The sequence below is a fragment of the Erinaceus europaeus genome, chromosome 1 (genome assembly GCF_950295315.1).
Source record: "Erinaceus europaeus chromosome 1, mEriEur2.1, whole genome shotgun sequence".
NCBI classification, from domain to species: domain Eukaryota; kingdom Metazoa; phylum Chordata; class Mammalia; order Eulipotyphla; family Erinaceidae; genus Erinaceus; species Erinaceus europaeus.
In genome coordinates this window covers 194,473,785-194,493,714 of record NC_080162.1, presented here as the reverse complement: position 1 = coordinate 194,493,714, position 19,930 = coordinate 194,473,785, and the positions used below count along the sequence as shown (strand labels likewise).

Genomic DNA, 19,930 nt, shown 5'->3' with positions numbered 1-19,930 from the left:
ATGATACACAGCATTTAACCTGTCAGCAGCCTCATTAGTGTCAATGAGGAGGAACTGGCAATCAGCAGAGGGTGTGCTCTACACATGTTTATGCTTTAAAGATTCTCAAAATAGCTCCGTTAAAGAGCTGACATAAAACACATCTACTGGAAAAGTAAATTTCAGTTTACATTGTATAGTGTATCTATTTCTTTTTAAAGAATTCATATTTCTTATGTAACTGGTCATTTCTAGCAGACAGTCAATAGCCAACTTAAAAAAAAGTTAATAGTAAAGACTGGCTGGGTGGATAAAGAAACTAGGAGCTAGATAGAGTTCCATGAGCCATGATATCCACTGGTGTCCATGATACATGATACATACATGATCAAGAAAATATGTAGGCAGATTGATGCGTGTTTGACTATCAGACCCCTAACATATATCTGTATGGTGCCTGTATTCCATATTCATATACCACTGAGACACTTTGGAAAACGTTAGAAATATGTGAGCTACTTTAAGATATAATTCTGAAAAACAGACTTCCATGGAAGAAGCCAATTCAGGAAGACAACAACATAAACAACAGTAACTTGTGTGCTCAAGCGGAGCATCTTTTTAATTTTGAGTAATGAAGATGTCAAACCGAATGCTAGAGTAGTTTAACTTAATTAGGTGGCCTGTTTTTCCAGGCATCCTTTCATTGCCCATTGAAAACTCAGCTTGTATGCAAGGCAACAAGAACAATTTTGTCTGTAATGAATACCTTGGGGACTACACAGATTAATCATTTGAATGTAATACTGAAGACTGGTTTGAGTAACTAGTTTGAGCTTGTTAAGATGCCAGATTTTGTTGGACTAACTAGATCACTCAAAAGACAGCAGCATAACCATTTTAGTGGGTCATTGGTCAAAGAGGCCAGTTGAGTTTACTCTTAAAATTTCTGCCAAAAGGAAGCAATCTAAAAATAATTGGTCTAATTTACAGTTCAAATTTATGTCACAATCATGGATATTTTATGGCCTGTGATGAAGAGATTTTTTTTTTTCTTTAAATACATGCACTTAAAAATGCTACAATTTCTAGGTCCTTTTATTATACTCACTTATACTCTAATGTAAAGAATTTTCTTACTAGGGAAGCATGAAGGTAAATATATGCATGTAGTCATGAATATTCTCACACATCTCAAAAACGCATAACTCTAGCAGTAAGTTTAAGAAAATAATGCATAGGAAAGAATGTGAAGAGTCCTTTTTATTGTTGCCATTGTATTGTTTATGATAAATAGAAATGTTATTAATGTTAAAATAACCAACCCTTAATTGCCTACTTTCTTTTTTAAAGTTCTTTCTTCCTTTATTTTATCTTTCTTATATTTGATAGGACAGACAGAAATTGAGAGGGTCAGACAGAGATGCACCTACAGCAATGCTTCACTGCTTATAAAGCTTTTTTTATTGCAGTGGGGGCCAGGGGCTTGAACCCAGATCCTTAGGGCATAGTAGCATGTGTGCTCAACCAAGTGCACCAACACCTGGCCCTCCATTATGTACTTTCTTGTCACATTAATTCCTTGAGTCTTGTACTTGAGATGGCCCTCTAAGAAAGTGGAAATTCTGGTGCCTTTTGCTAATATGTCAAGACATGGACACCTAGATAGAATATGCTACTGGGGTGAAATGGACAGAAACACACATACCAAATACCTTGAATACAAGAGAGTACACATTAGACATGAACAAAGACCTAGGTTCAAGTCCCTACCTCAAAGAATACACTTCAGGAGCAGTTTCTCTCTCTCTCTCTCTCTCTCTCTCTCTCTCTCTCTCTCTCTTCCTCTCCTTATTTCTTTCTGTCTCTTATTCTCTGTCAAAATAAAGGAGAGAAATCAAGGCTCACTAGAAGCAGTGGAGTCATTGTGCAGGCGCCAAGCACCAGTGACAACCTTGATAGCAAAAACAAAAAATGAACACAAAATCGTTTCACTCATTCACTCCTTTGTCAACAGTGTTGTCAACTTTTGATATGCCAGACATGATTCTAAACATAGAATATCCAGAGAGAAACAGCAGTCAATCCTACTTTCAAGAACTCACTATTAGGGTTAGGTAGTAGTGTACCTGGTTGAGTGCATACATTATAATTTGTATATATTTGTATAATTTGTAAGGACTCAGGTTCAGGCCACTGGTCCCTACCTGCACAAGGGAAGCTTCACAAGCAGTGAAACAATGCTGCAGGTGTCTCTCTGCCTCTCTCCCTCTTGTCATCCCCTCCCCTCTCAATTTCTCTCTGTCTCTATCCAAAATAAGCAAATAAAGACTTTTTTAATTTTAAAAATATAAAATAACTCACAATCCAATATGCATGGAACAAATGCTGTTATGCTACATGTCACAGAAGGGCAAAAATTATTATCACTATTTCTGGCTTTTAGAGTATGAAGAGGCACTGAAATAGGCAGGGTGGGGAGAGAAATGCCTAGTTTAACAATAGTAAGAAGAGAAAGGGGAAGGTGGAAGTGAGATTAGATGGAATGCCTAAGACAATGTGAGACCCAAAACTATGACAATCAACATGTAGGAAAAAGAAAAAATATTCAAAAGTTAAAAAAAAAAAAAAACAGAATCCACATTGCCAATGATTCAGTTGGGGTTAGGTAATGAGGAATACCTTATGGACAGGAAAATATTTACTAAAATAAATTGCAGATGGGAGGTAAAAAAAAAATCAGTCATTAAACTTGAATTCTTTATTTCCTTTCCACAACCTTATCTATTCAAAAATAGATAATTATAACCTTGATTTTATAGAAAAGTCCAGTAAAGAGACTCTGACTTCTCTTCTGTTTCCACCCATGTGTTTAATTCAAGTAAACATACATAACATGTAAAGACTATAAAGAGTATTATATCTAGGGATAGAGAAAGAAACTTTATTCATATCACGGGGGCTTTACCACTCTGCTTCTGCGCTTAGAGAAAGATAGATAGATAGATAGATAGATAGATAGAAGGATAGATATAGATAGCTATGTGGATGGGTGGATAGGTGGATGGATGGATGGATAGATAGGAAAAGACACAAGAGCCCCGAAACTACCCCCACTGTGGGAGGGGAGGAATATGGTTGAAATGAGCAAGGCACACATAGGAAGGAGCTTTATTTTCAGGGAAAGAGAAAAGACCCGGGGTGTGTACATCTGAGTTGCCCAGTAGGGCTCTATAGAATCATCAGTGACAGCTTGGGTAGAAAATCCAAACTCGTCTGCCTTGTGACTACACCAGTCAAGAAGGAAAACAGAGTGAGTTCACAGTGGAGCCTTCCACATCTGGTCGTCCATTCTTCACTCCACTCACACTCGCCCAGACTCTACAGGCTATCGGGCAGCATGAGCTCCTCTTCAGCGGGATTTGGAAACACAGCAAGACGTCTTATGTTACAAAGTTCCAGTCCTACCCAGAGTGCCAAACACTCACAGGCCATTTAAGTGAAAGCAATTAGGAGGTCAGGCAGTATCATATCTGGTAGATGGCACGTGTTACCACGTGCAAGGACCTGCGTTCAAGCTCCCAGTACCCACCTGCAAGGGGGATATATCACTACAAGAGGCTCTCTCTCTCTCCTCCTCCTCCTCCTCCTCCTCCTCCTCTCATTTTCTTTCTATCTTTGTAAAAATAGAAGGGAAAATGGCAGCAGGGAGAAGTGGATTAGTGGATTCATCTTGCAGTGATAACCCTGGTGGCGAAGAAGAAGAAGGAGGAGGAGGAGGAGGAGGAGGAGGAGGAGAAGGAGAAGAAGAAAGAAGGAGAAAAAAGGAGAAGGAGAAGGAGGAGGAGAAGGAGAAGGAAGAAGGAGGAGGAGGAGAAGGAGAAGAAGAAGGAGAAGAAGGAGGAGGAGGAGAAGGAGAAGAAGGAGGAGGAAGAGGAGGAGGAGGAGGAGGAGGAGAAGAAGGAGAAGAAATGACCAGCACATTTATAGCTTTTAGAGATTATAGGAGAACATAGTCTGTATTCCAATCTGGGAAAAATAGAAATATTATGAGTTTTTATAACATATTTGTTATGCTTATTGTGGGGTGGTATATTCTATTTAAAAGCCGCCTATCAATTGCAAAAGTATATGAAAGAAATTTTAAGGATTTGTACACAATGGCTTAAGAGGTATGGAATGGGCACTTCAGATAGTGACAAAGAGCCCTATGGGACCGTCTAAAAGAATATCATTAATTTTTATGGTGTGCTTCCGTGTCTGGAGCCATCCCAGCACTGGCTTTCTATAAAATTCATTTCAACTTTAGAATTATGCTATTTGCTTGCAGCACCATCACAGGAGCAGGAGTGCGCCATATGTTGCTACTTAGCAACTTGGTCTGTAAGTCCCAAAGCATGTACTGATTTGAAAATTGAACAGGAATTATAATTGTTGAGTGATGCTACGAGGCAAGTTGTCTTGGATTACTAAACTATGCAGATGTTTGATGTTATGTAGAAAATGGAACAGAGCTTTTTTTTTTTTATTACTTTCCTGCAGGAAGACTAAAATCTTATTTATGGTTGCTGAAAGGGGTAAATAGATTAGAATTTCCTAAATGAATACCAGGTAAAGAATTCTGAACACATTCTACTATATGGTCCACAAAGAAATGCAAAGTATAAAGTTTAGCTAAGGCAATTTCTGGGGTTTGCCCCCACCATCGCCTCAAGGATATATCTTACCTTTGTCTAATTTTTAAAACAGCACATTCAAAACCATTCTTTTCACTACCAAACTAAACTTGAAATAGTCACACATTGAAAATGGCATTAAGAAGAATCTGCTAAAAAAATTTGGAACCTTTATCCCTTATTTAAAACATAGTAAGTACTGAATAAGAGGCTTACAAATGATTTTTATCAAGACCTACTATTACCCATTATACTTTAATTTAAAATTCTAAGGAGTCAAGCAGTTATAATATATATACTTTGAATTTCCAATCCTTTACCCAAAAGTCTTTAAGACAGACACAATGATTCTCTGAAAGGGAGCAGCTGCTTTATAACCGCAATCATTTATTGAGTTTGTGTTTCTACTGTTTCAAACAAATTCAATTAGCCCTTACACTTCAAAACCCTAAAGGCACCAAAGAGATGATACCAGGTTGTTGTAATCTAATAGCAATACTAAACTTGTCAGTACAGTTTTGGGATTGATGGTCAGAAGAAAATTAATAGTAACATTTTTCATTTTTTAATCAAACAGTCCTATTCAGAACTTGCCTATGGATCTTGGAGGCTACTTAGCTGAATGCATTCGGCTAAATAAGAATTCTAGATGCAAAGCTCAGCCTTCCAAAGGGATTCTTAGAGTGATCAACTCACTTGAATAGAAGAAAATGTAGTCTGGATCTTTGAACTTAATGGAGACCCTCTCCTCTGAACAATAACAGTGCATTTTGCAGACTGGCTGCCAGGGATGGCAGGGATCATAATGACTTCTAAATGCAAAGTTCATGGAGAAGCAAGTCTGCCTCTGTTTCTCATTAAGCCTGAAGCATTTTGTTCTTGGAAGAATTCAAAGTCCCACCAAGTATGGCCCTAACATATATGTTTGATTTAATACACTGATAATCCCCACAAGGAATGATTGAAGTTGTATAATCCTTTCTTTACCTCCACCTTTCCCAGTTACCTATTGGTTTTCATACGTGGCTACTAAAAACAGCTGTTACGGGTTTTACCCAGTGGTTACTGATACACGAACTACGAGCTACTATGATTTTTCTTACAATTACAGAAAAGAAAAAAGTTCCAGTTCACAAAATGCTCCAATGAACTCTCTCTCTCTCACTGTCACTTATTTTCACTTACAATCTTCTTACATGCTATCTACATGGGCCCCTAGGGCAGTCATGACGTTGCTTTAAGCACCCCCAAATAGATAGCTGAACATTTACTTTCGTAAATATTGCCATTTACATTTTTCATGGGATTTTTGTTGTCAGTTCTCATGATTAACTGCCTTGTCAACTTTTCCCAATGAAATGGATACAAACACTCCCTTGAATGGTTTCAATCACATCATATATTTTGGCTTGACAACTACTCCCCCAGTAGATTCTGAAACAACAGTCATATAAGTACATACAGGTCATGTGATTACTTACACATGCAACATTCTAGTGAAAACAGCCCCCGATAGCGGATAATTAAGGATATCTGTGACATGTGCAGATTATAATGATTAACTTCTTTCCAGTCAGAAGCACAAATAATCTGCACCTGTAAAGACTTTATTTCCTAAAGGTAAAACAACTGTTTAGGCAAGATCACGCTGGCAAAGCAGCTGCCTGCCGTTCTGGAGAGCAAACAAGGTAGTATCTTTCAACAAATGCCAACTCTGGTATTTTATCAGCTCTGTCTCATTAACGGGAAACAAGGCTTAAATGCTTTGTTTATAAATTATGATTATTCCTGATTGCGGCAGTTACTGATAGTGCTACTCATTTGCAATGCAACTCTTTGAATTTGTTTAATTACAATTTGAAAGAAGGCAGAGAAGATTAATTAACCCACCTGGCTGGCTGGCACATAGTCCTGGCTTGGCTCTGTCATGCTCATATACATGTTCTCCGCGTCAAACTGCGAAGGAAATAATAGTAAACATTCAGGAATCTTGACTGTGTGCATGTTTGCTGTTGTCTTACTTATTTACTTTTTTTTTTTCACCACCAAACTGGAAAACAGTAGCCATAAAAAATTAAAAAACAACAACATAGTGTTGTTGGGAATACAGAAAAATCTGTCACAGCAAGTGAGTCACATCTTTGATGTTTCTGTTGTCATCCTTCCTGACCCTGTATGTTAGTGATTTGGAGTTAATTAGTGCTCTAGTAATTACAGCAAGCAAGCAAGAAATGAATGGTTTCCTTTCATCTGCAGTCTGTTTTAAAACAAAACGGCTCATTTTGCTGAGCATGTATACATACTGCAGTTGGGCTGTAATGAAGTATTAAGCGAGTGGCATGGTTTCTGAAAGAAAAGGATAGCGGGAAATACACAGAAGCATAGCTCCATGCTTTCTGAGTTTAGCTCTCCAAAAATGTAAAATAGCGCAGAGATTTCATGATAGACTAAAAGTAGCTTCACCATAATAGCCTTGTGATTAATATTTTTATAGTCACAATAATATTCCAAAAGAGTGCGTGCCTCTCCACGTGGCTAGGACTGATAATGACCACAAATCACAATAAAAATGCACAGACTCGATTAAATTTGTCTCTTCGGAGTTTGGCAAAGACATTGAATTAACATTAAGCATTACAAATGTATAGAAATTCATGCATGAATTTACAAGTTAGGAACAAGACGAGAGGAGGAAATTCATGGGGCAGCATAATTGCAGAACTATTGAATATTTCAAACAGCAACAATAACAACATCCACATACTTTTCATTATCTGCATTTTTGACAGCAGTAATCACTCCATTCAGACTTAATCCTCAGCTATCTCGAGTCACTTTATAAATAGGCAATGCATTCCTCTTGGAGTTAGAGGAAGAATTTTCCCAAGGAAATAGTCAAATGGACCAATACAGCCAACTTCAAAGAACTGGATTTGAATATATATATGTATATTCACTACCAGTCTAATTTTAGACAAAGGAACTTCAGAAGAACAGCTTTTCAAACAGGATAGTATTATTGATGGGGATGGAAATACACAGTAATATGGACATACTTTACATACTGTCAAAGAAAAAAATTGTGTGGCAGACATAGGATTCCATCACCTATGAACTGCCAACAGGAAAGGGTTGTATGAATATTTGAGACACACTCAAGTCACTAAATTGTTATCTATAGTAGAGGGGCCACAAAGATTCACATAATATATATATATATATATATATATATATATATATATATATATATATATATGTTCTGTAGAAGCAAAAACTTCCCTAAGGATACAGAAGCACTAAGGAAGTTGAGTTCAAAGTCCCAAAGAATGTCCTCACACCACCCTGCAAATATTATTTAACATTATGTGAATAATCTTCTCTTAGAAGATAGGAAACCACATGATGTGATTATTAGAACAAATCAGATATGGCACATCTAGATCAGGCCAACTGGGTATGTTGGTTGCTTTGCCAGCTGGCTCAGAAGCCCTGAATCCAAGTGACTTACTTACCCAAGTTTGCTCTTCCATCAGTCAGGTGATCACCTTCAACCCAAAGATATTTTAGACCCAGTCAGTCCTTGAGCTTCTCCTAACAACTCACAGCCTGACAGAGCGCGCGCTTTAGCTCCCCTCCTCCTCCCCAACCGCACTGTTGGTTTGTTTGCAAATGTTGTTAATGTTGAGGTGCCAAAGAACCATTTAAAATATGGACAGTTTCTCTGACAAAACTAAACTGAGCTGAAGTAGTGAAGTGAATCAAATACTCCAGTGCCTGTTGCATAAGCTATAAATGTGTTACTTTCTATTTCATCTTTTCTAAGTCAGCTTCTAAATCTGGTATAGTTCTCAAGCCAAGGAAAGTTTTGAAGTTTTGGTTTTAGTTTATCCAAAGTGTATGCTAATTGAGTATATTCACTGTTCCTGCTTTTGATCAACTCTTTCCTTTCAAAGTACCAGTGCTGAAGCAAGAGAGACCCAAGGTTGAAACAGCGTTTTGCAACAAAAGGTATCAGTTATTATAGAAATAAATACTTTTGTCACAACTGTTCACCTGTTTCTCACATATATTTTTATCTTAAACTTTCACATGATTTAATCTTTGCAACAATCAATAATTGCATACGAATAAAAGTTGCAATTTACAGTTCACAAATAAAGACACAAAATACAGAGAAATTAACCTTCAAAACCCAAGTCACACAGTCACATTAAAGGCAGGACTGGAATTCAAGGTGAGACAGCTTCACCCTCAAGCACACACACTTATTCACCAGAACATACAGACACTTTCTGAATCATCACGATAACTCCGTTTCAACATTCCTGGCAATAAATTATTAGCGCACAGACTTGCAACATCTTCATGGCACTGAGATGTTGTACAGAATTCGTAAGTTTTTATTTTGAGACTTTTAAGAGAATTTAAAAATGGGCATTTTAATTTGAGAATGTTCCTGTCTATTAGTGATTTACAGTAATTTCTAAGATTTTCTGAGTCGCCAAGCAAAAATATGCTGGCATGTATATCACGAGAGTCATCTCCATCACGATTAGACAATCTCTTAAGACATCGGCAAAAGCAAAGCCCATGACTCCAGCAGAGCACGTTTCCCTTCCACCTGCCTTCAGTTCACTGTCAATATTATCCTTTCATAGCTCCACTCAATCAAACCCTACCAAGGAGTGGTTCTAGACACCTCAACAAGCCTCAGCCTAATTCAACACTGATAGGATGTATTCCATGTCTTGGGCACATGCCCAGTTGTTATCTGAAGTAAAATAATAGTGCACAGAGTTCAGAATTGCTGTCTTAGAAAGGTTTCCAAAAGCATCACATCTGAGTCCCTCATGTGATTGAAGAAATATATCTATTATTGGTCATGAGGCCCATTCAGGAATAGAACTGTGGTATGTATTCCTACTTGAATTTTCCACTGTGACAAGCCCCATCATCCATAAATAGGAGTCTGCTTCTGAGCCTATTGGCTTATAAGGCTGTAAGTCTTACAGGTATCTCTCTGTCTCTTCCCCACTCTACCTCTCCCTCCCTTTTCAATTTCTCTCTCAAATAGATAAATGTTAAAGCTACAAGTCTGAATATATCACAGTCTTGAAGGAATAACCTTTGTTTTTCAGTATTTACATTAGCATTACATACTTTACCATGTGCCAAATGAACAGTATTAGTGAGGTTGTTTTTTGTTTTTTTTTAATAACTAGGGACTAGGGAGTTGGCTCAATGATAGGGCACCTGCCTTATATGAGTTCTGTCTTTTTCATCAACATATGAAAGAATAACCAAGACTAAGCAAGTGGAACTCTGGATAGACAGTGGACCAGTGCTTTCATGTATTTGCCAACAAAATAACAACAAAAGAAAAATTATATTTTCTTGCTTCTTCTGTTTAGCATAGCTACAATTCCTAGAGGTAGAGTTTAAACAACGCAACTTCTCAAAATATATGTCAGTATACTAAGGCTTTAAATTTCCATGGATTCTCATTTTAAAACCTGAAGCAAGTTGGAAAGAATAAATCGGCTGATTTATTTAAATCTAAATGTAAATGACATCAGTTCAGGCTTAGCCTTTCTGACCAAGTGCATTTATACTCTTTACTGTGTTTTTATCTCAATGCTCCGGGGGTGTGATCACATAAAAAGTCATTTATAATCTTCTACTACAGTTTTTTGAAATTGTTTTTTAGAGGATATTAACAAAACCCATAATCCCAAAGAGTTTCTCAAACTAGGTAGTCATTATTTATTCTATTGAAAACTGAAAGCAGACCTCCAACACTCTTGGAACATACTGAATGTTGAGCAAAAATGGGCAATATTAGGCAACCCAAACCACTAAAGCAAGGAGAGTTAAAGTTAAAATGGGAAGTATATATCAGTCATTGGCACTGGCACAGGAAATAGGATATTTTTAGGAGACCATTAGAAGAAAACCAGAAAACTATTGCTGCTGGCTTGCGGGGTGCGGAGGGGGTTGGTAAGGGGTGGAACTCTTTAGAAGTCAAAAAACAGTACCACGTTGTATTGCCTACAAAAAGAAACAAAACACACACACACACACACACACACACACACACACACACACATTCCTGGGTGTTTTCTGAAAGAATATTTGATACTTTGATTCTTTTTTTAAAGAGCTAGAAATGGAAAGATTTGCAGTGGAGTTAATTTAGCCTTCCTTAGAAATTATAATAAAAATACTAATAGAGAATAATATTCTCAAAATAAAGTATCCATTTCTGGATTTTATTTTTTCAGCTCATTTTGTCATCGGTTTGTGTGTTTTCTTTCTTTTATTATTTAGTGATTTTTTTTATTAGTTATTTCATAATGATTGACAAGACTGTGGGATGGGTGGTACAATTCCATATAGTTCCCACCACCAGAGTTCCATATCCCATCCCCTTTGTTTGAAGCTTCCATATTCTTTATCCGCCTGGGAGCATGGACCAAAGATCTTTATGGGGAGTAGAAGGTGGAAGGTCTGACTTCTGTAATTGCTTCTCCACTGGACATGGGTGTCAGTAGGTAAATCCATAACCCCAGCCTGTTTCTACCTTTCCTTAGTGAAGCAATTACAGAAGCCAGACCTTCCATCTTCTGTATCCCATAAAGAATTTTGGTCCATACTCCCAGAGGGATAAAGAATAGGGAAGCTTCCAACAGAGGGAATGGGACACAGAATTTTGGTGGTGGGAACTGTATAGAATTGTACCCTTGTTATTTTATAATCATGTTGATCATTATTAAATCACTAATAAAATTTATATACATATACATATACATATACATATACATATACATATACATATACATATACATATACATATACATATACATATACATATACATATACATATACATATACATATATATCCAGAAAAACTCTGACATTGCTACATACTAACCCACTCTCAAAAAGAAAGTTCAGGAAATCCCAGAGAGAGAATGTTTATTTATATCTCAGCTTCAAGGCTGAATGTGCCATAGTAAGATAGTCTAAATTTTCTGCTTCAGTGCAGAGTGGAATTTGAATGAAAGTGGGACTGAGCACACAGTGCCCCAAAAATGGCCCTCAGGAAGGGGAGGGGAGGGAGGGGAGGGGAGGGAGGGGAGGGGAGGGGAGGGAAGGGAAGGGAAGGAAAGGAAAAGGAAGGAAAGGGGGGAAAGGAAAGGAGAGGAGAGGAGAGGAGAGGAGGGGAGGGGAGGGGAGGGGAGGGGGAGGGGAGGGGAGGGGAGGGGAGGGGAGGGGAGGGGAGGGGAGAGGAGAGGAGAGGAGAGGAGGGGAGGGGAGGGGAGGGGAGGGGAGAGGGGAGGGGAGGGGGGAGGGGAGGGGAGGGGAGGGGAGAGGAGAGGAGAGGAGAGGAGGGGAGGGGAGGGGAGGGGAGGGGAGAGGGGAGGGGAGGGGGGAGGGGAGGGGAGGGGAGGGGAGGGGAGGGGAGGGGAGGGGAGGGGAGGGGAGGGGAGGGGAGAGGAGAGGAGAGGAGAGGAGAGGAGAGGAGAGGAGAGGAGAGGAGAGGAGAGGAGAGGAGAGGAGAGGAGAGGAGAGGAGAGGAGAGGAGAGGAGAGGAGAGGAGCAGGGCATACACAGGCAATAGCATCCGAAGGAAAGAAAGCACAGGACACTCAGGGAGTGCATCGAATGGCTGGGCACTGCAGGATAGCTGAGTGCAGACAGAGCTCAACTAGCAAGAAGAAGCCTCTCTGGGTAGGGCTCCTATTACTTGAGCCTGAGTGGTAAACACAGCTCCCGATCTGAATGAAGTGCTGAGAAACTCTGATGTGGACACAGCATGGCTGCTTGGAAGACTGGGCCAGTTCTCTAGCACCAAGAAAGAGTACTATATTCTCAACTAGAAAACCATAGCTGTAGCTGAGATTCTGGACTCTGCTTTAGAAATGAATTCACTTTCTCATTTTTTTTTTTTCTGTTTGTTCTAGTGGGATATTTACTTGGGGAAGATTTGTAAATCACCAATTCTTTGTTAACTTTCACCACTGACATTGCAGTAACGCTACGCAATTATCTTGAACCTGTAATGGACAACATTTCCTATCTAAAATTTAGAGGCATGGCACTCAGAGAGTCTTAATAGCACTCTTCTTTGGTTATTAATGTTGTGACTATTATTCAATATTTGTGTGTCTTTTAAGTAAAATATTGAATTTATATATCTAAGTCTTTTTAAATCCATATTTAAGATGAAATCATCATTCACATAAATTTTAATTTTTGGAGGAACTTTTGAATCACTTTTGATATAATAAAACACTTAATATTTTTTGTAACAATCTTTTAAATTTTTTTTCATATTTTCACAGGAGTTATAGCTGGGGCTTGGTGCCTGCATGATGAATCCATTTCTCCTGGAGCTCAGGTCTTTCCCTGCCAGGCTAGCTAGCTTAGCGGGCAGGAGAGAGACCAAGGACTCATGGCTGGTACTCAGTATCTCTTTATTCATGTGGAACGCAGCACAATCTAAGCCATCTAAACTATCTATAATCACAATCCTGTCCTTATATATACTAGCCAAGTAGGGTGGAAACAGGATGTGACATAGAGAGGGTGGAGCGAAAAGTGACTGGTGCAAATCAGGGTGTACTACGAGAGGGGGCGGAGCAAAAAGACATCATGAACCAGAGGGAATTAAACCAATGCCCTGCAGGCAGGGTAGTGCTCAGTTAACAGTGGTTATGTAAATAGAATACAGTGTTAGGCAGGGGGGATTAAACCAGTGAAACAGAAGGGGTCTTAGAAGCATACCATTCCCTTTTAGACTTCTGCCTCTGTTTCTTTCTTACTTTCCCCTCCCTTCTTTCCTTCTATCTTTCTCTCCTTCTCCCCTCCCCCTCTTCCTTCCTTCCTCCCTCCCTTCCTTTGATAGGACTGAGAGAAATTCAAAGGGGAAGGAGAGATCAAGAGGAAGAAAGTGAGCGAGACACCTGCAGCACTGTTTCAGCACTCATGAAGTTTTCTCTTATGCAGGTAGGGACCAGAGGCTTGAATCTGGTTCCATACAAGTGGTTATGTATCCACTCTACCTGGTGTGCCACTGCCTAGCCCCATAACAATCTTTTAGTACTAGTTATTACAGATGAAAAAACTGAGAAGCAAAAAAGAAACTTATCTGTGATAGATCTAATCGCATGTTTCCCAGCTCTGTCTAGTCTGTTGACCCTCAGGTCTTGGCTACTGATTTTTCCTCCCGAGTCACCAACACCATTCCCATCATCCCAGAGGTCTGAGACACATTGTTTCCACTATTCCTAGGCTTGCAGACCAAGGTACCCCAAGCATCAACACTTTACATGAAGAGGTTCTCTATCCCTGGGCTGGAGTGAAATGGGCTTCGCCTTCTCTAAAACCTACAGAATGGTTAGGTAACATACCCTGGAAATATGACCCAGAGCAGAGACTTGGCCTGTACTATATATTACCTATGGCTTCTTCAGAGAATTTTCCTCTTGCTTCCTAACAACGGGTTCCATACAGCCTGCAGCTTGGAAAGATGGGGCATACATTTGTCTTGCCTGCCCGCCCGCCTGCCTGCCCGCCCGCCCGCCTGCCTGCCCGCCTGCCTGCCTCTTTTCCTCAGTCTTGTTTCCCTAAGCTAGTAACTCCGCATTCACACATGAGCGTTCACTCTGCTCATGTTTCTGGAGAACTTGGACCCAGGCAGTGCTCAATAGCTCCCAGCCAGTGGCAGCATTCCTAACTGCAGTATTATAGTCATCTTATCTCCATTCTGCTGACATAATATTATGTATAAGACTAAGAAATTCTATTTTAAATTCTTGTGAAAAGGCAGAGACAGACTTATGAAATAGTAGTAGCTAGAACTAAGATTTTCTTTCTTAAAAAATTTTTATTTATAAAATGGAAATCTTGATAAGACTATAGGATGAGAGGGGTACAATTCCACACAATTCCTACCACCAGAACTTTGTATCCCGTCCCCTCCGCTGATAGTTTTCCCATTCTTTATCCCTCTTGGAGTATGGACCCAGGGTCATTATGGGGTGCAGAAGGTGGAAGTCTGGCTTCTGTAACTGCTTCCTCGCCATCACCTGGGGCCCTAGTCAGGGAGTCCTGGGACTCCCATACAGACATGATGGGCCTAGACCCCTAACAGATCCCTCTCACCACTGTCACTGGTCACCTCCATCAGGAACAACATAATGGGACCCTTTGTGGGCCCCCATAGGACCTTGCCCTCAATGTGGATCAACAATGGTAGAGAATGTTCCATTCTCTGAAGGGAGGTTAGATAACACATTTTACCTCAGAAACATGGGTCCCCAGATCAAATCAATGGGGTTTACAGTTAATAATATTTATATACTTTTCCCATATTTGGTAGCTACTCTCTTCCCTGTTCCAGAACTAAGATTTTCTTATATTATGAAAATATCTGTCCACTTGGAAAAAAAAAGAAAAATTTATTAACCTCAAACTTCCAACACAAAATAATTCATTTTTATTATTTAAACAAAAAGTATGGGGACAGGGAAATAATGAACCCTGTTAGAATACAGAACTTACATGCCTGAGGCCCGAGACGTTGCAAGTTCAATACCCAGCACTGAATCTGCCAGAGCTACAGTGTTCTGGTTTGTTTCTCCTTCCCTCTTCTCTCATTCTCATTGTAAATACGTATTTAATATTTTTATATTTATTCATTCATTCATTTTCCCTTTTGTTGCCCTTGTTGCTTTTTATTGTTGTTGTAGTTATTATTGTTGTTGTTATTGATGTCCTCATTGTTAGATAAGACAGAGAGAAATGGAGAGAATAGGGGAAGACAGAGAGGGGGAGAGAAAGACAGACACCTGCAGACCTGCTTCACCGCCTGTGAAGCGACTCCCCTGCAGGTGGGGATCCGGGGGCTCGAACTGGGATCCTTATGCCAGTCCTCGTACTTCACACCATGTGCGCTTAACCCACTGTGCTACCGCCCTACTGCCACATATTTAATTTTTAAGAGTAGAATGATAAGGGCCAGGTGGTGGCACACCTGGTTAAGCTCACACATTACAGTGTGCAAGGACCCAGGTTCAATTCCCTTGTCCCCACATGCAGGGGGAAAGCTTCTTCACAAGTGGTGAAGCAGGACTGCAGGTGTCTCTCTTTGTCTCTCTCCTTCTCCCCTCCCAATTTATCTGTCTCTATAAAATAACAAAAAATAAAAATATTTTCAAAAGAAAGTAGAATGACAGATAAACTTCTAATTCTCATTTCAAATCCAATCTGGTGAATTAATGAAAATAAAGTGAACCAAACCAAAACAGGTGTGAAGTATATTATGACTTTATACTAGAAAGCTTCCAAGTGTGAAGGAGCAGGAAGTGAGGAGCCACACTTTCTGATACCATGGAGGGATCTTATTTTTTTTATATTTGTTTATTTTCTCTTTTGTTGCCCTTGTTTTTTAATTGTTGTTGTAGTTATTATTGTTTTTATTGATGTCATCTTTGTTAGGATAGGGAGAAATGGAGAGAAGAGGGGAAGACAGAGAGGTGGAGAGAAAGACAGACACCTGCAGACCTGCTTCACCACTTGTGAAGCGACCGTCCTGCAGGTGGGGAGCCGGGGGCTCAAACTGGGATCCTTAGGGCAGTCCTTGCGCTTCACACCACCTGCACTTAAGCTACTGCGCTACCACCTGACTCCCAGGATCTTATTTTTTAAATGAACTCCTAAGAAACTGCCAGTGCTTGACACAGTGAAACCATACTATGTATTAAGTAGTTGGAATTCTTGTGTAGATTCAAATCATTGGCACAGAACCTTCCTCTGACTTGTCATGTTTTAGACAATTCTAATGTAACACTATAAGAAGTATGTTCACACTTGCTAGCAATCCTTACCTAAGCTCACTTATTTTCACACCAGACCAGCCTTCACCTCCCTTACCACAGTACTCAAATACTATGTTAATGTGGAATGAAAAGTTCTGAAAAGTAATTCTTTAGGAGGAGAGGAAATTGACATATTTAGCTAGTCTTTTCTTTTTAAGCATGGGGGGTATTATTCAATATATATTATACAGAGGTAAAAGTGAGGTCATTTTCTCTAAACATGTATCTGTTCTGAAAGCCTCAAAAGTATTAAAGATGGGGAGAAATTCAGAGTACTGAAATGGTTATGAGAACTGTATGACAGATACTTTTAGAAAATTAACAAAGAAGCTATATCTTGACTGAATAAAAGAACTTAAAAAAAAAGATGCGAGAACTAATAATTATCGAATACATTTGAGATTAGAAGCACTAAATAAAAATACCAACAGGAAGGTACAGAGTTATCAAGAAAGAGATTCTCACTTCCTTCTTATCATTACCCAGAAAACAACATAGTGACTAATATAAGAATGGTGTTACAGGAATAGACTTTTGGTAACTAAAGTCTCCTAATGTTAGACAGGTGTCAAAATATATTTGATTTTTTTTTTTAGGATGTACCTATAAATTTGAAAGGCAAGGAGTTTAGTCTAGATCAACTACATCCTTTTAGATATCACAGTATCATAGTTACTATTCTTTTTTTTTTCTCTCCAGTTTCCAGAGAGTTTCTGTTTTCTAAATGAACACATGAAGGTATTTTTAACTACAAGATTAAAACCAAAACACAACTTTTGAATCGTTGAGTGTGAGATTGTAAACTGCAGAAGTTAAGTTGTATAGGTGTGATTCCTTTACCTTAAGGACCCTGAGAAGCCTCTCAGTCTATTTGTTAAATACATGTCTTATACAACAACAATAAAGTGTACATATATTGCCACCAGAGTTATTTTGAGGACACGTTGTCTGTACAATGACTCCACTACTCCTGGAAACCATTCCCCACTTTATTTATTTATTTGTTTATTTATTTATTATTGAGTACAGACAGAGAGAAACTGAGAGGGGAGATAGAGAGGGAAAGAGACAGAGAGATGCCTGCAGTCCTGCTTCACCACTCATGAAGCTTTCCCCCTGCAGGTGAGGACCAGGGACTTGAACGGGAGTCTATGTGCACTGTAGTGTGTGCGCTCAACCAAGTGTGCCACAGCCCTCCGCCTCCTTTCTTTATTTTTATAATAGATATAGAAATAGGGAGAGAAAGAAAGAGTGGGAGACACGTGCAATATTGTGCAATCTTGCTGCACTGTTCATAAAACTCCCCTCCTACAGCTAGGAATAACATACACAGTAGACTGTGTGTTCCATCAATGCACTATCACGCAGCCCAGAAGTCTAATTTTTAGAAAATTTCTCTAACACATTCAGAGACTATAGAGTTATATGTCTTTTTACTAGTATCCTTGGGTATTTCACCTATGATCTCATATGACTTCTTGCTGACATATCTACATGCTTATGAAGACTGCAACCCAATCTATCTTGTTTGCGATTAAACTTCCTACATAAGATGTCTCCTTTCAAGATATGTTCATTACATGTCTACAGAGTTTTAATTCTAATGTTTCTTTTAATGCTCTTCTTCTTTAAAATAGTTTTACCTCCTCTCCAAGACTATCTTCCCACTCCCACTTGACTTTTTTCCCTTAATACTATTCTCCCAAATAATGGGTTCTCCTTAGCAATGTATTTTTCATAGCATAAGATGTTGTTAAAAATATGTTTGAGCGAAAACTGGAAATCTTGTTGCGAGAAATTGTATGACTGTGGGGCCAGGCGGTGGTGCACTTGGTTGAGTGCTCACATTAAAGTGTGCAAGGACCCAGGTTCAAGCTCCTGGTCCCTTTCTATAGGGGGGGAAGCTTTACGAGTGGTGAAGCAGTGTTGCAGGTGTCTCTCTGTCTCTCCACCTTTCTACCTCCTCTTCCCCCTCTCAATTTCTCTCTCTACAATAACCAATCAATACAAATATTTTTTTAAAAGAAATAAAAGAAATAGTATAACTGCTTTTATTCAAAGCCTCATTCATACTCCACAGAGGGCTGACTGATTTCCTGTGTCTTATTTTCTAGAATGGCAGCACATAGCATGCCTTTTTGCTTAAAAACAGAGAGAGAAGAAATTATCACCATGTGGTGTGAACTATTTAGCATGATATTATGGGTACATTAAGCTTCACTGGTCATTGCCAGAGTGCTCATTCAGTCATTCCATTGTCTGTTTAATTAATAGAGGGTCATTTTGCACCCAGAGTGTATCAGCCCCATTATCAACTACAGAAAGGAACATTTACCAACTGCTTATGTCAGATATACACAAACTTTGACTCAATTAATCCTTACAACAATCCCATGAATACTCATGTTGTTAGTAATAACAAGGAAACTACGTTCTAAAGATTAAATAAGTTAAAAGAAATAGGGCAAGTGCCTCAACTCCAGGCCTACCTGGTGGCAGGAAAGTACCCAATATGAGAAACTCCACTGAAGAGAAATTCTAAAAGACTATCAACCATCAGGGTTAAGTTTTATATTTCTCACAGTAATCAGAGAATTTGTGGATATCACAATCAAGTTATTAGCCATCAGGACAGCAGAATTCATTCTACTCTTTTTAGTAACAATACTCACTTAAGGGCAAATAACAATCCACTTTCTATGATGACTTTATTTCATAGTCAATTATAACTCACTCAGCACAGTCTTCAGCAGAGGCAGAAGTTATTCTAGGAACATGATAGTCAAATGACGTACAGAGGTGGGTTGGTCACACATCTCTGCCACTTAGTAGCTGAGGCAATTGGGAAGAGATGTGTCTATGTTTTAGTCACAGGACTGTCACTAGGGCCAGATGTACACAGCGAAAAGCACCCAGCACAAAGTCACATGCCTGGCTGATACTCAAAGTATATTCCTACTGGATGACCTAGACTAAGTCAGTTTTAATACTTTTAAGTAGTCTTCATTCTCTTTCTCTATTACTTAACATCCTCCAAGGTTGCCTGAAGCTTTCAAGACAAATTCCTACTCATTTAGTGTAGAACACATAATGTTCCATGATGTCAACGACTATACCACTGGTTTCTGACTGGCGCTCATTTGAAATGGCCAGCTGCTCAGGATAAGCATTTTTTCCCCCCTCTCAAACAGACATCTCCCCCCAGTCTGTTAGGAGGTGAGCGGTTTAAAGCAAAATCGTCTATACATGGGCTCCGTTTCCCAGGTTCGCATCATAAGCGTTTGCAAAATACTCTCACCCACAACCTTGCACCTCAATACCCTTTCCAAGCCTGCTCTTCATTCCTCTTCCCAGAGTTCCTTGCACTGGTACAGAACCCCTCCTATCTGCAGC

At 39.2% G+C, this 19,930-nt stretch overlaps 1 protein-coding gene across 2 annotated transcripts in view; it reads right to left on the bottom strand.

Annotated features, from left to right (window-relative positions):
- The window catches only part of TOX (thymocyte selection associated high mobility group box), a 380,779-nt gene that overhangs the window by 183,736 nt on the left and 177,113 nt on the right, over window positions 1-19,930 (bottom strand). For both annotated transcript variants that reach the window (XM_007526729.3, XM_060200977.1), the window contains exon 2: window positions 6,546-6,611. In XM_007526729.3, coding sequence (XP_007526791.1) covers window positions 6,546-6,611 — 66 coding nt within the window. The remainder of the gene's footprint in view (window positions 1-6,545; window positions 6,612-19,930) is intronic.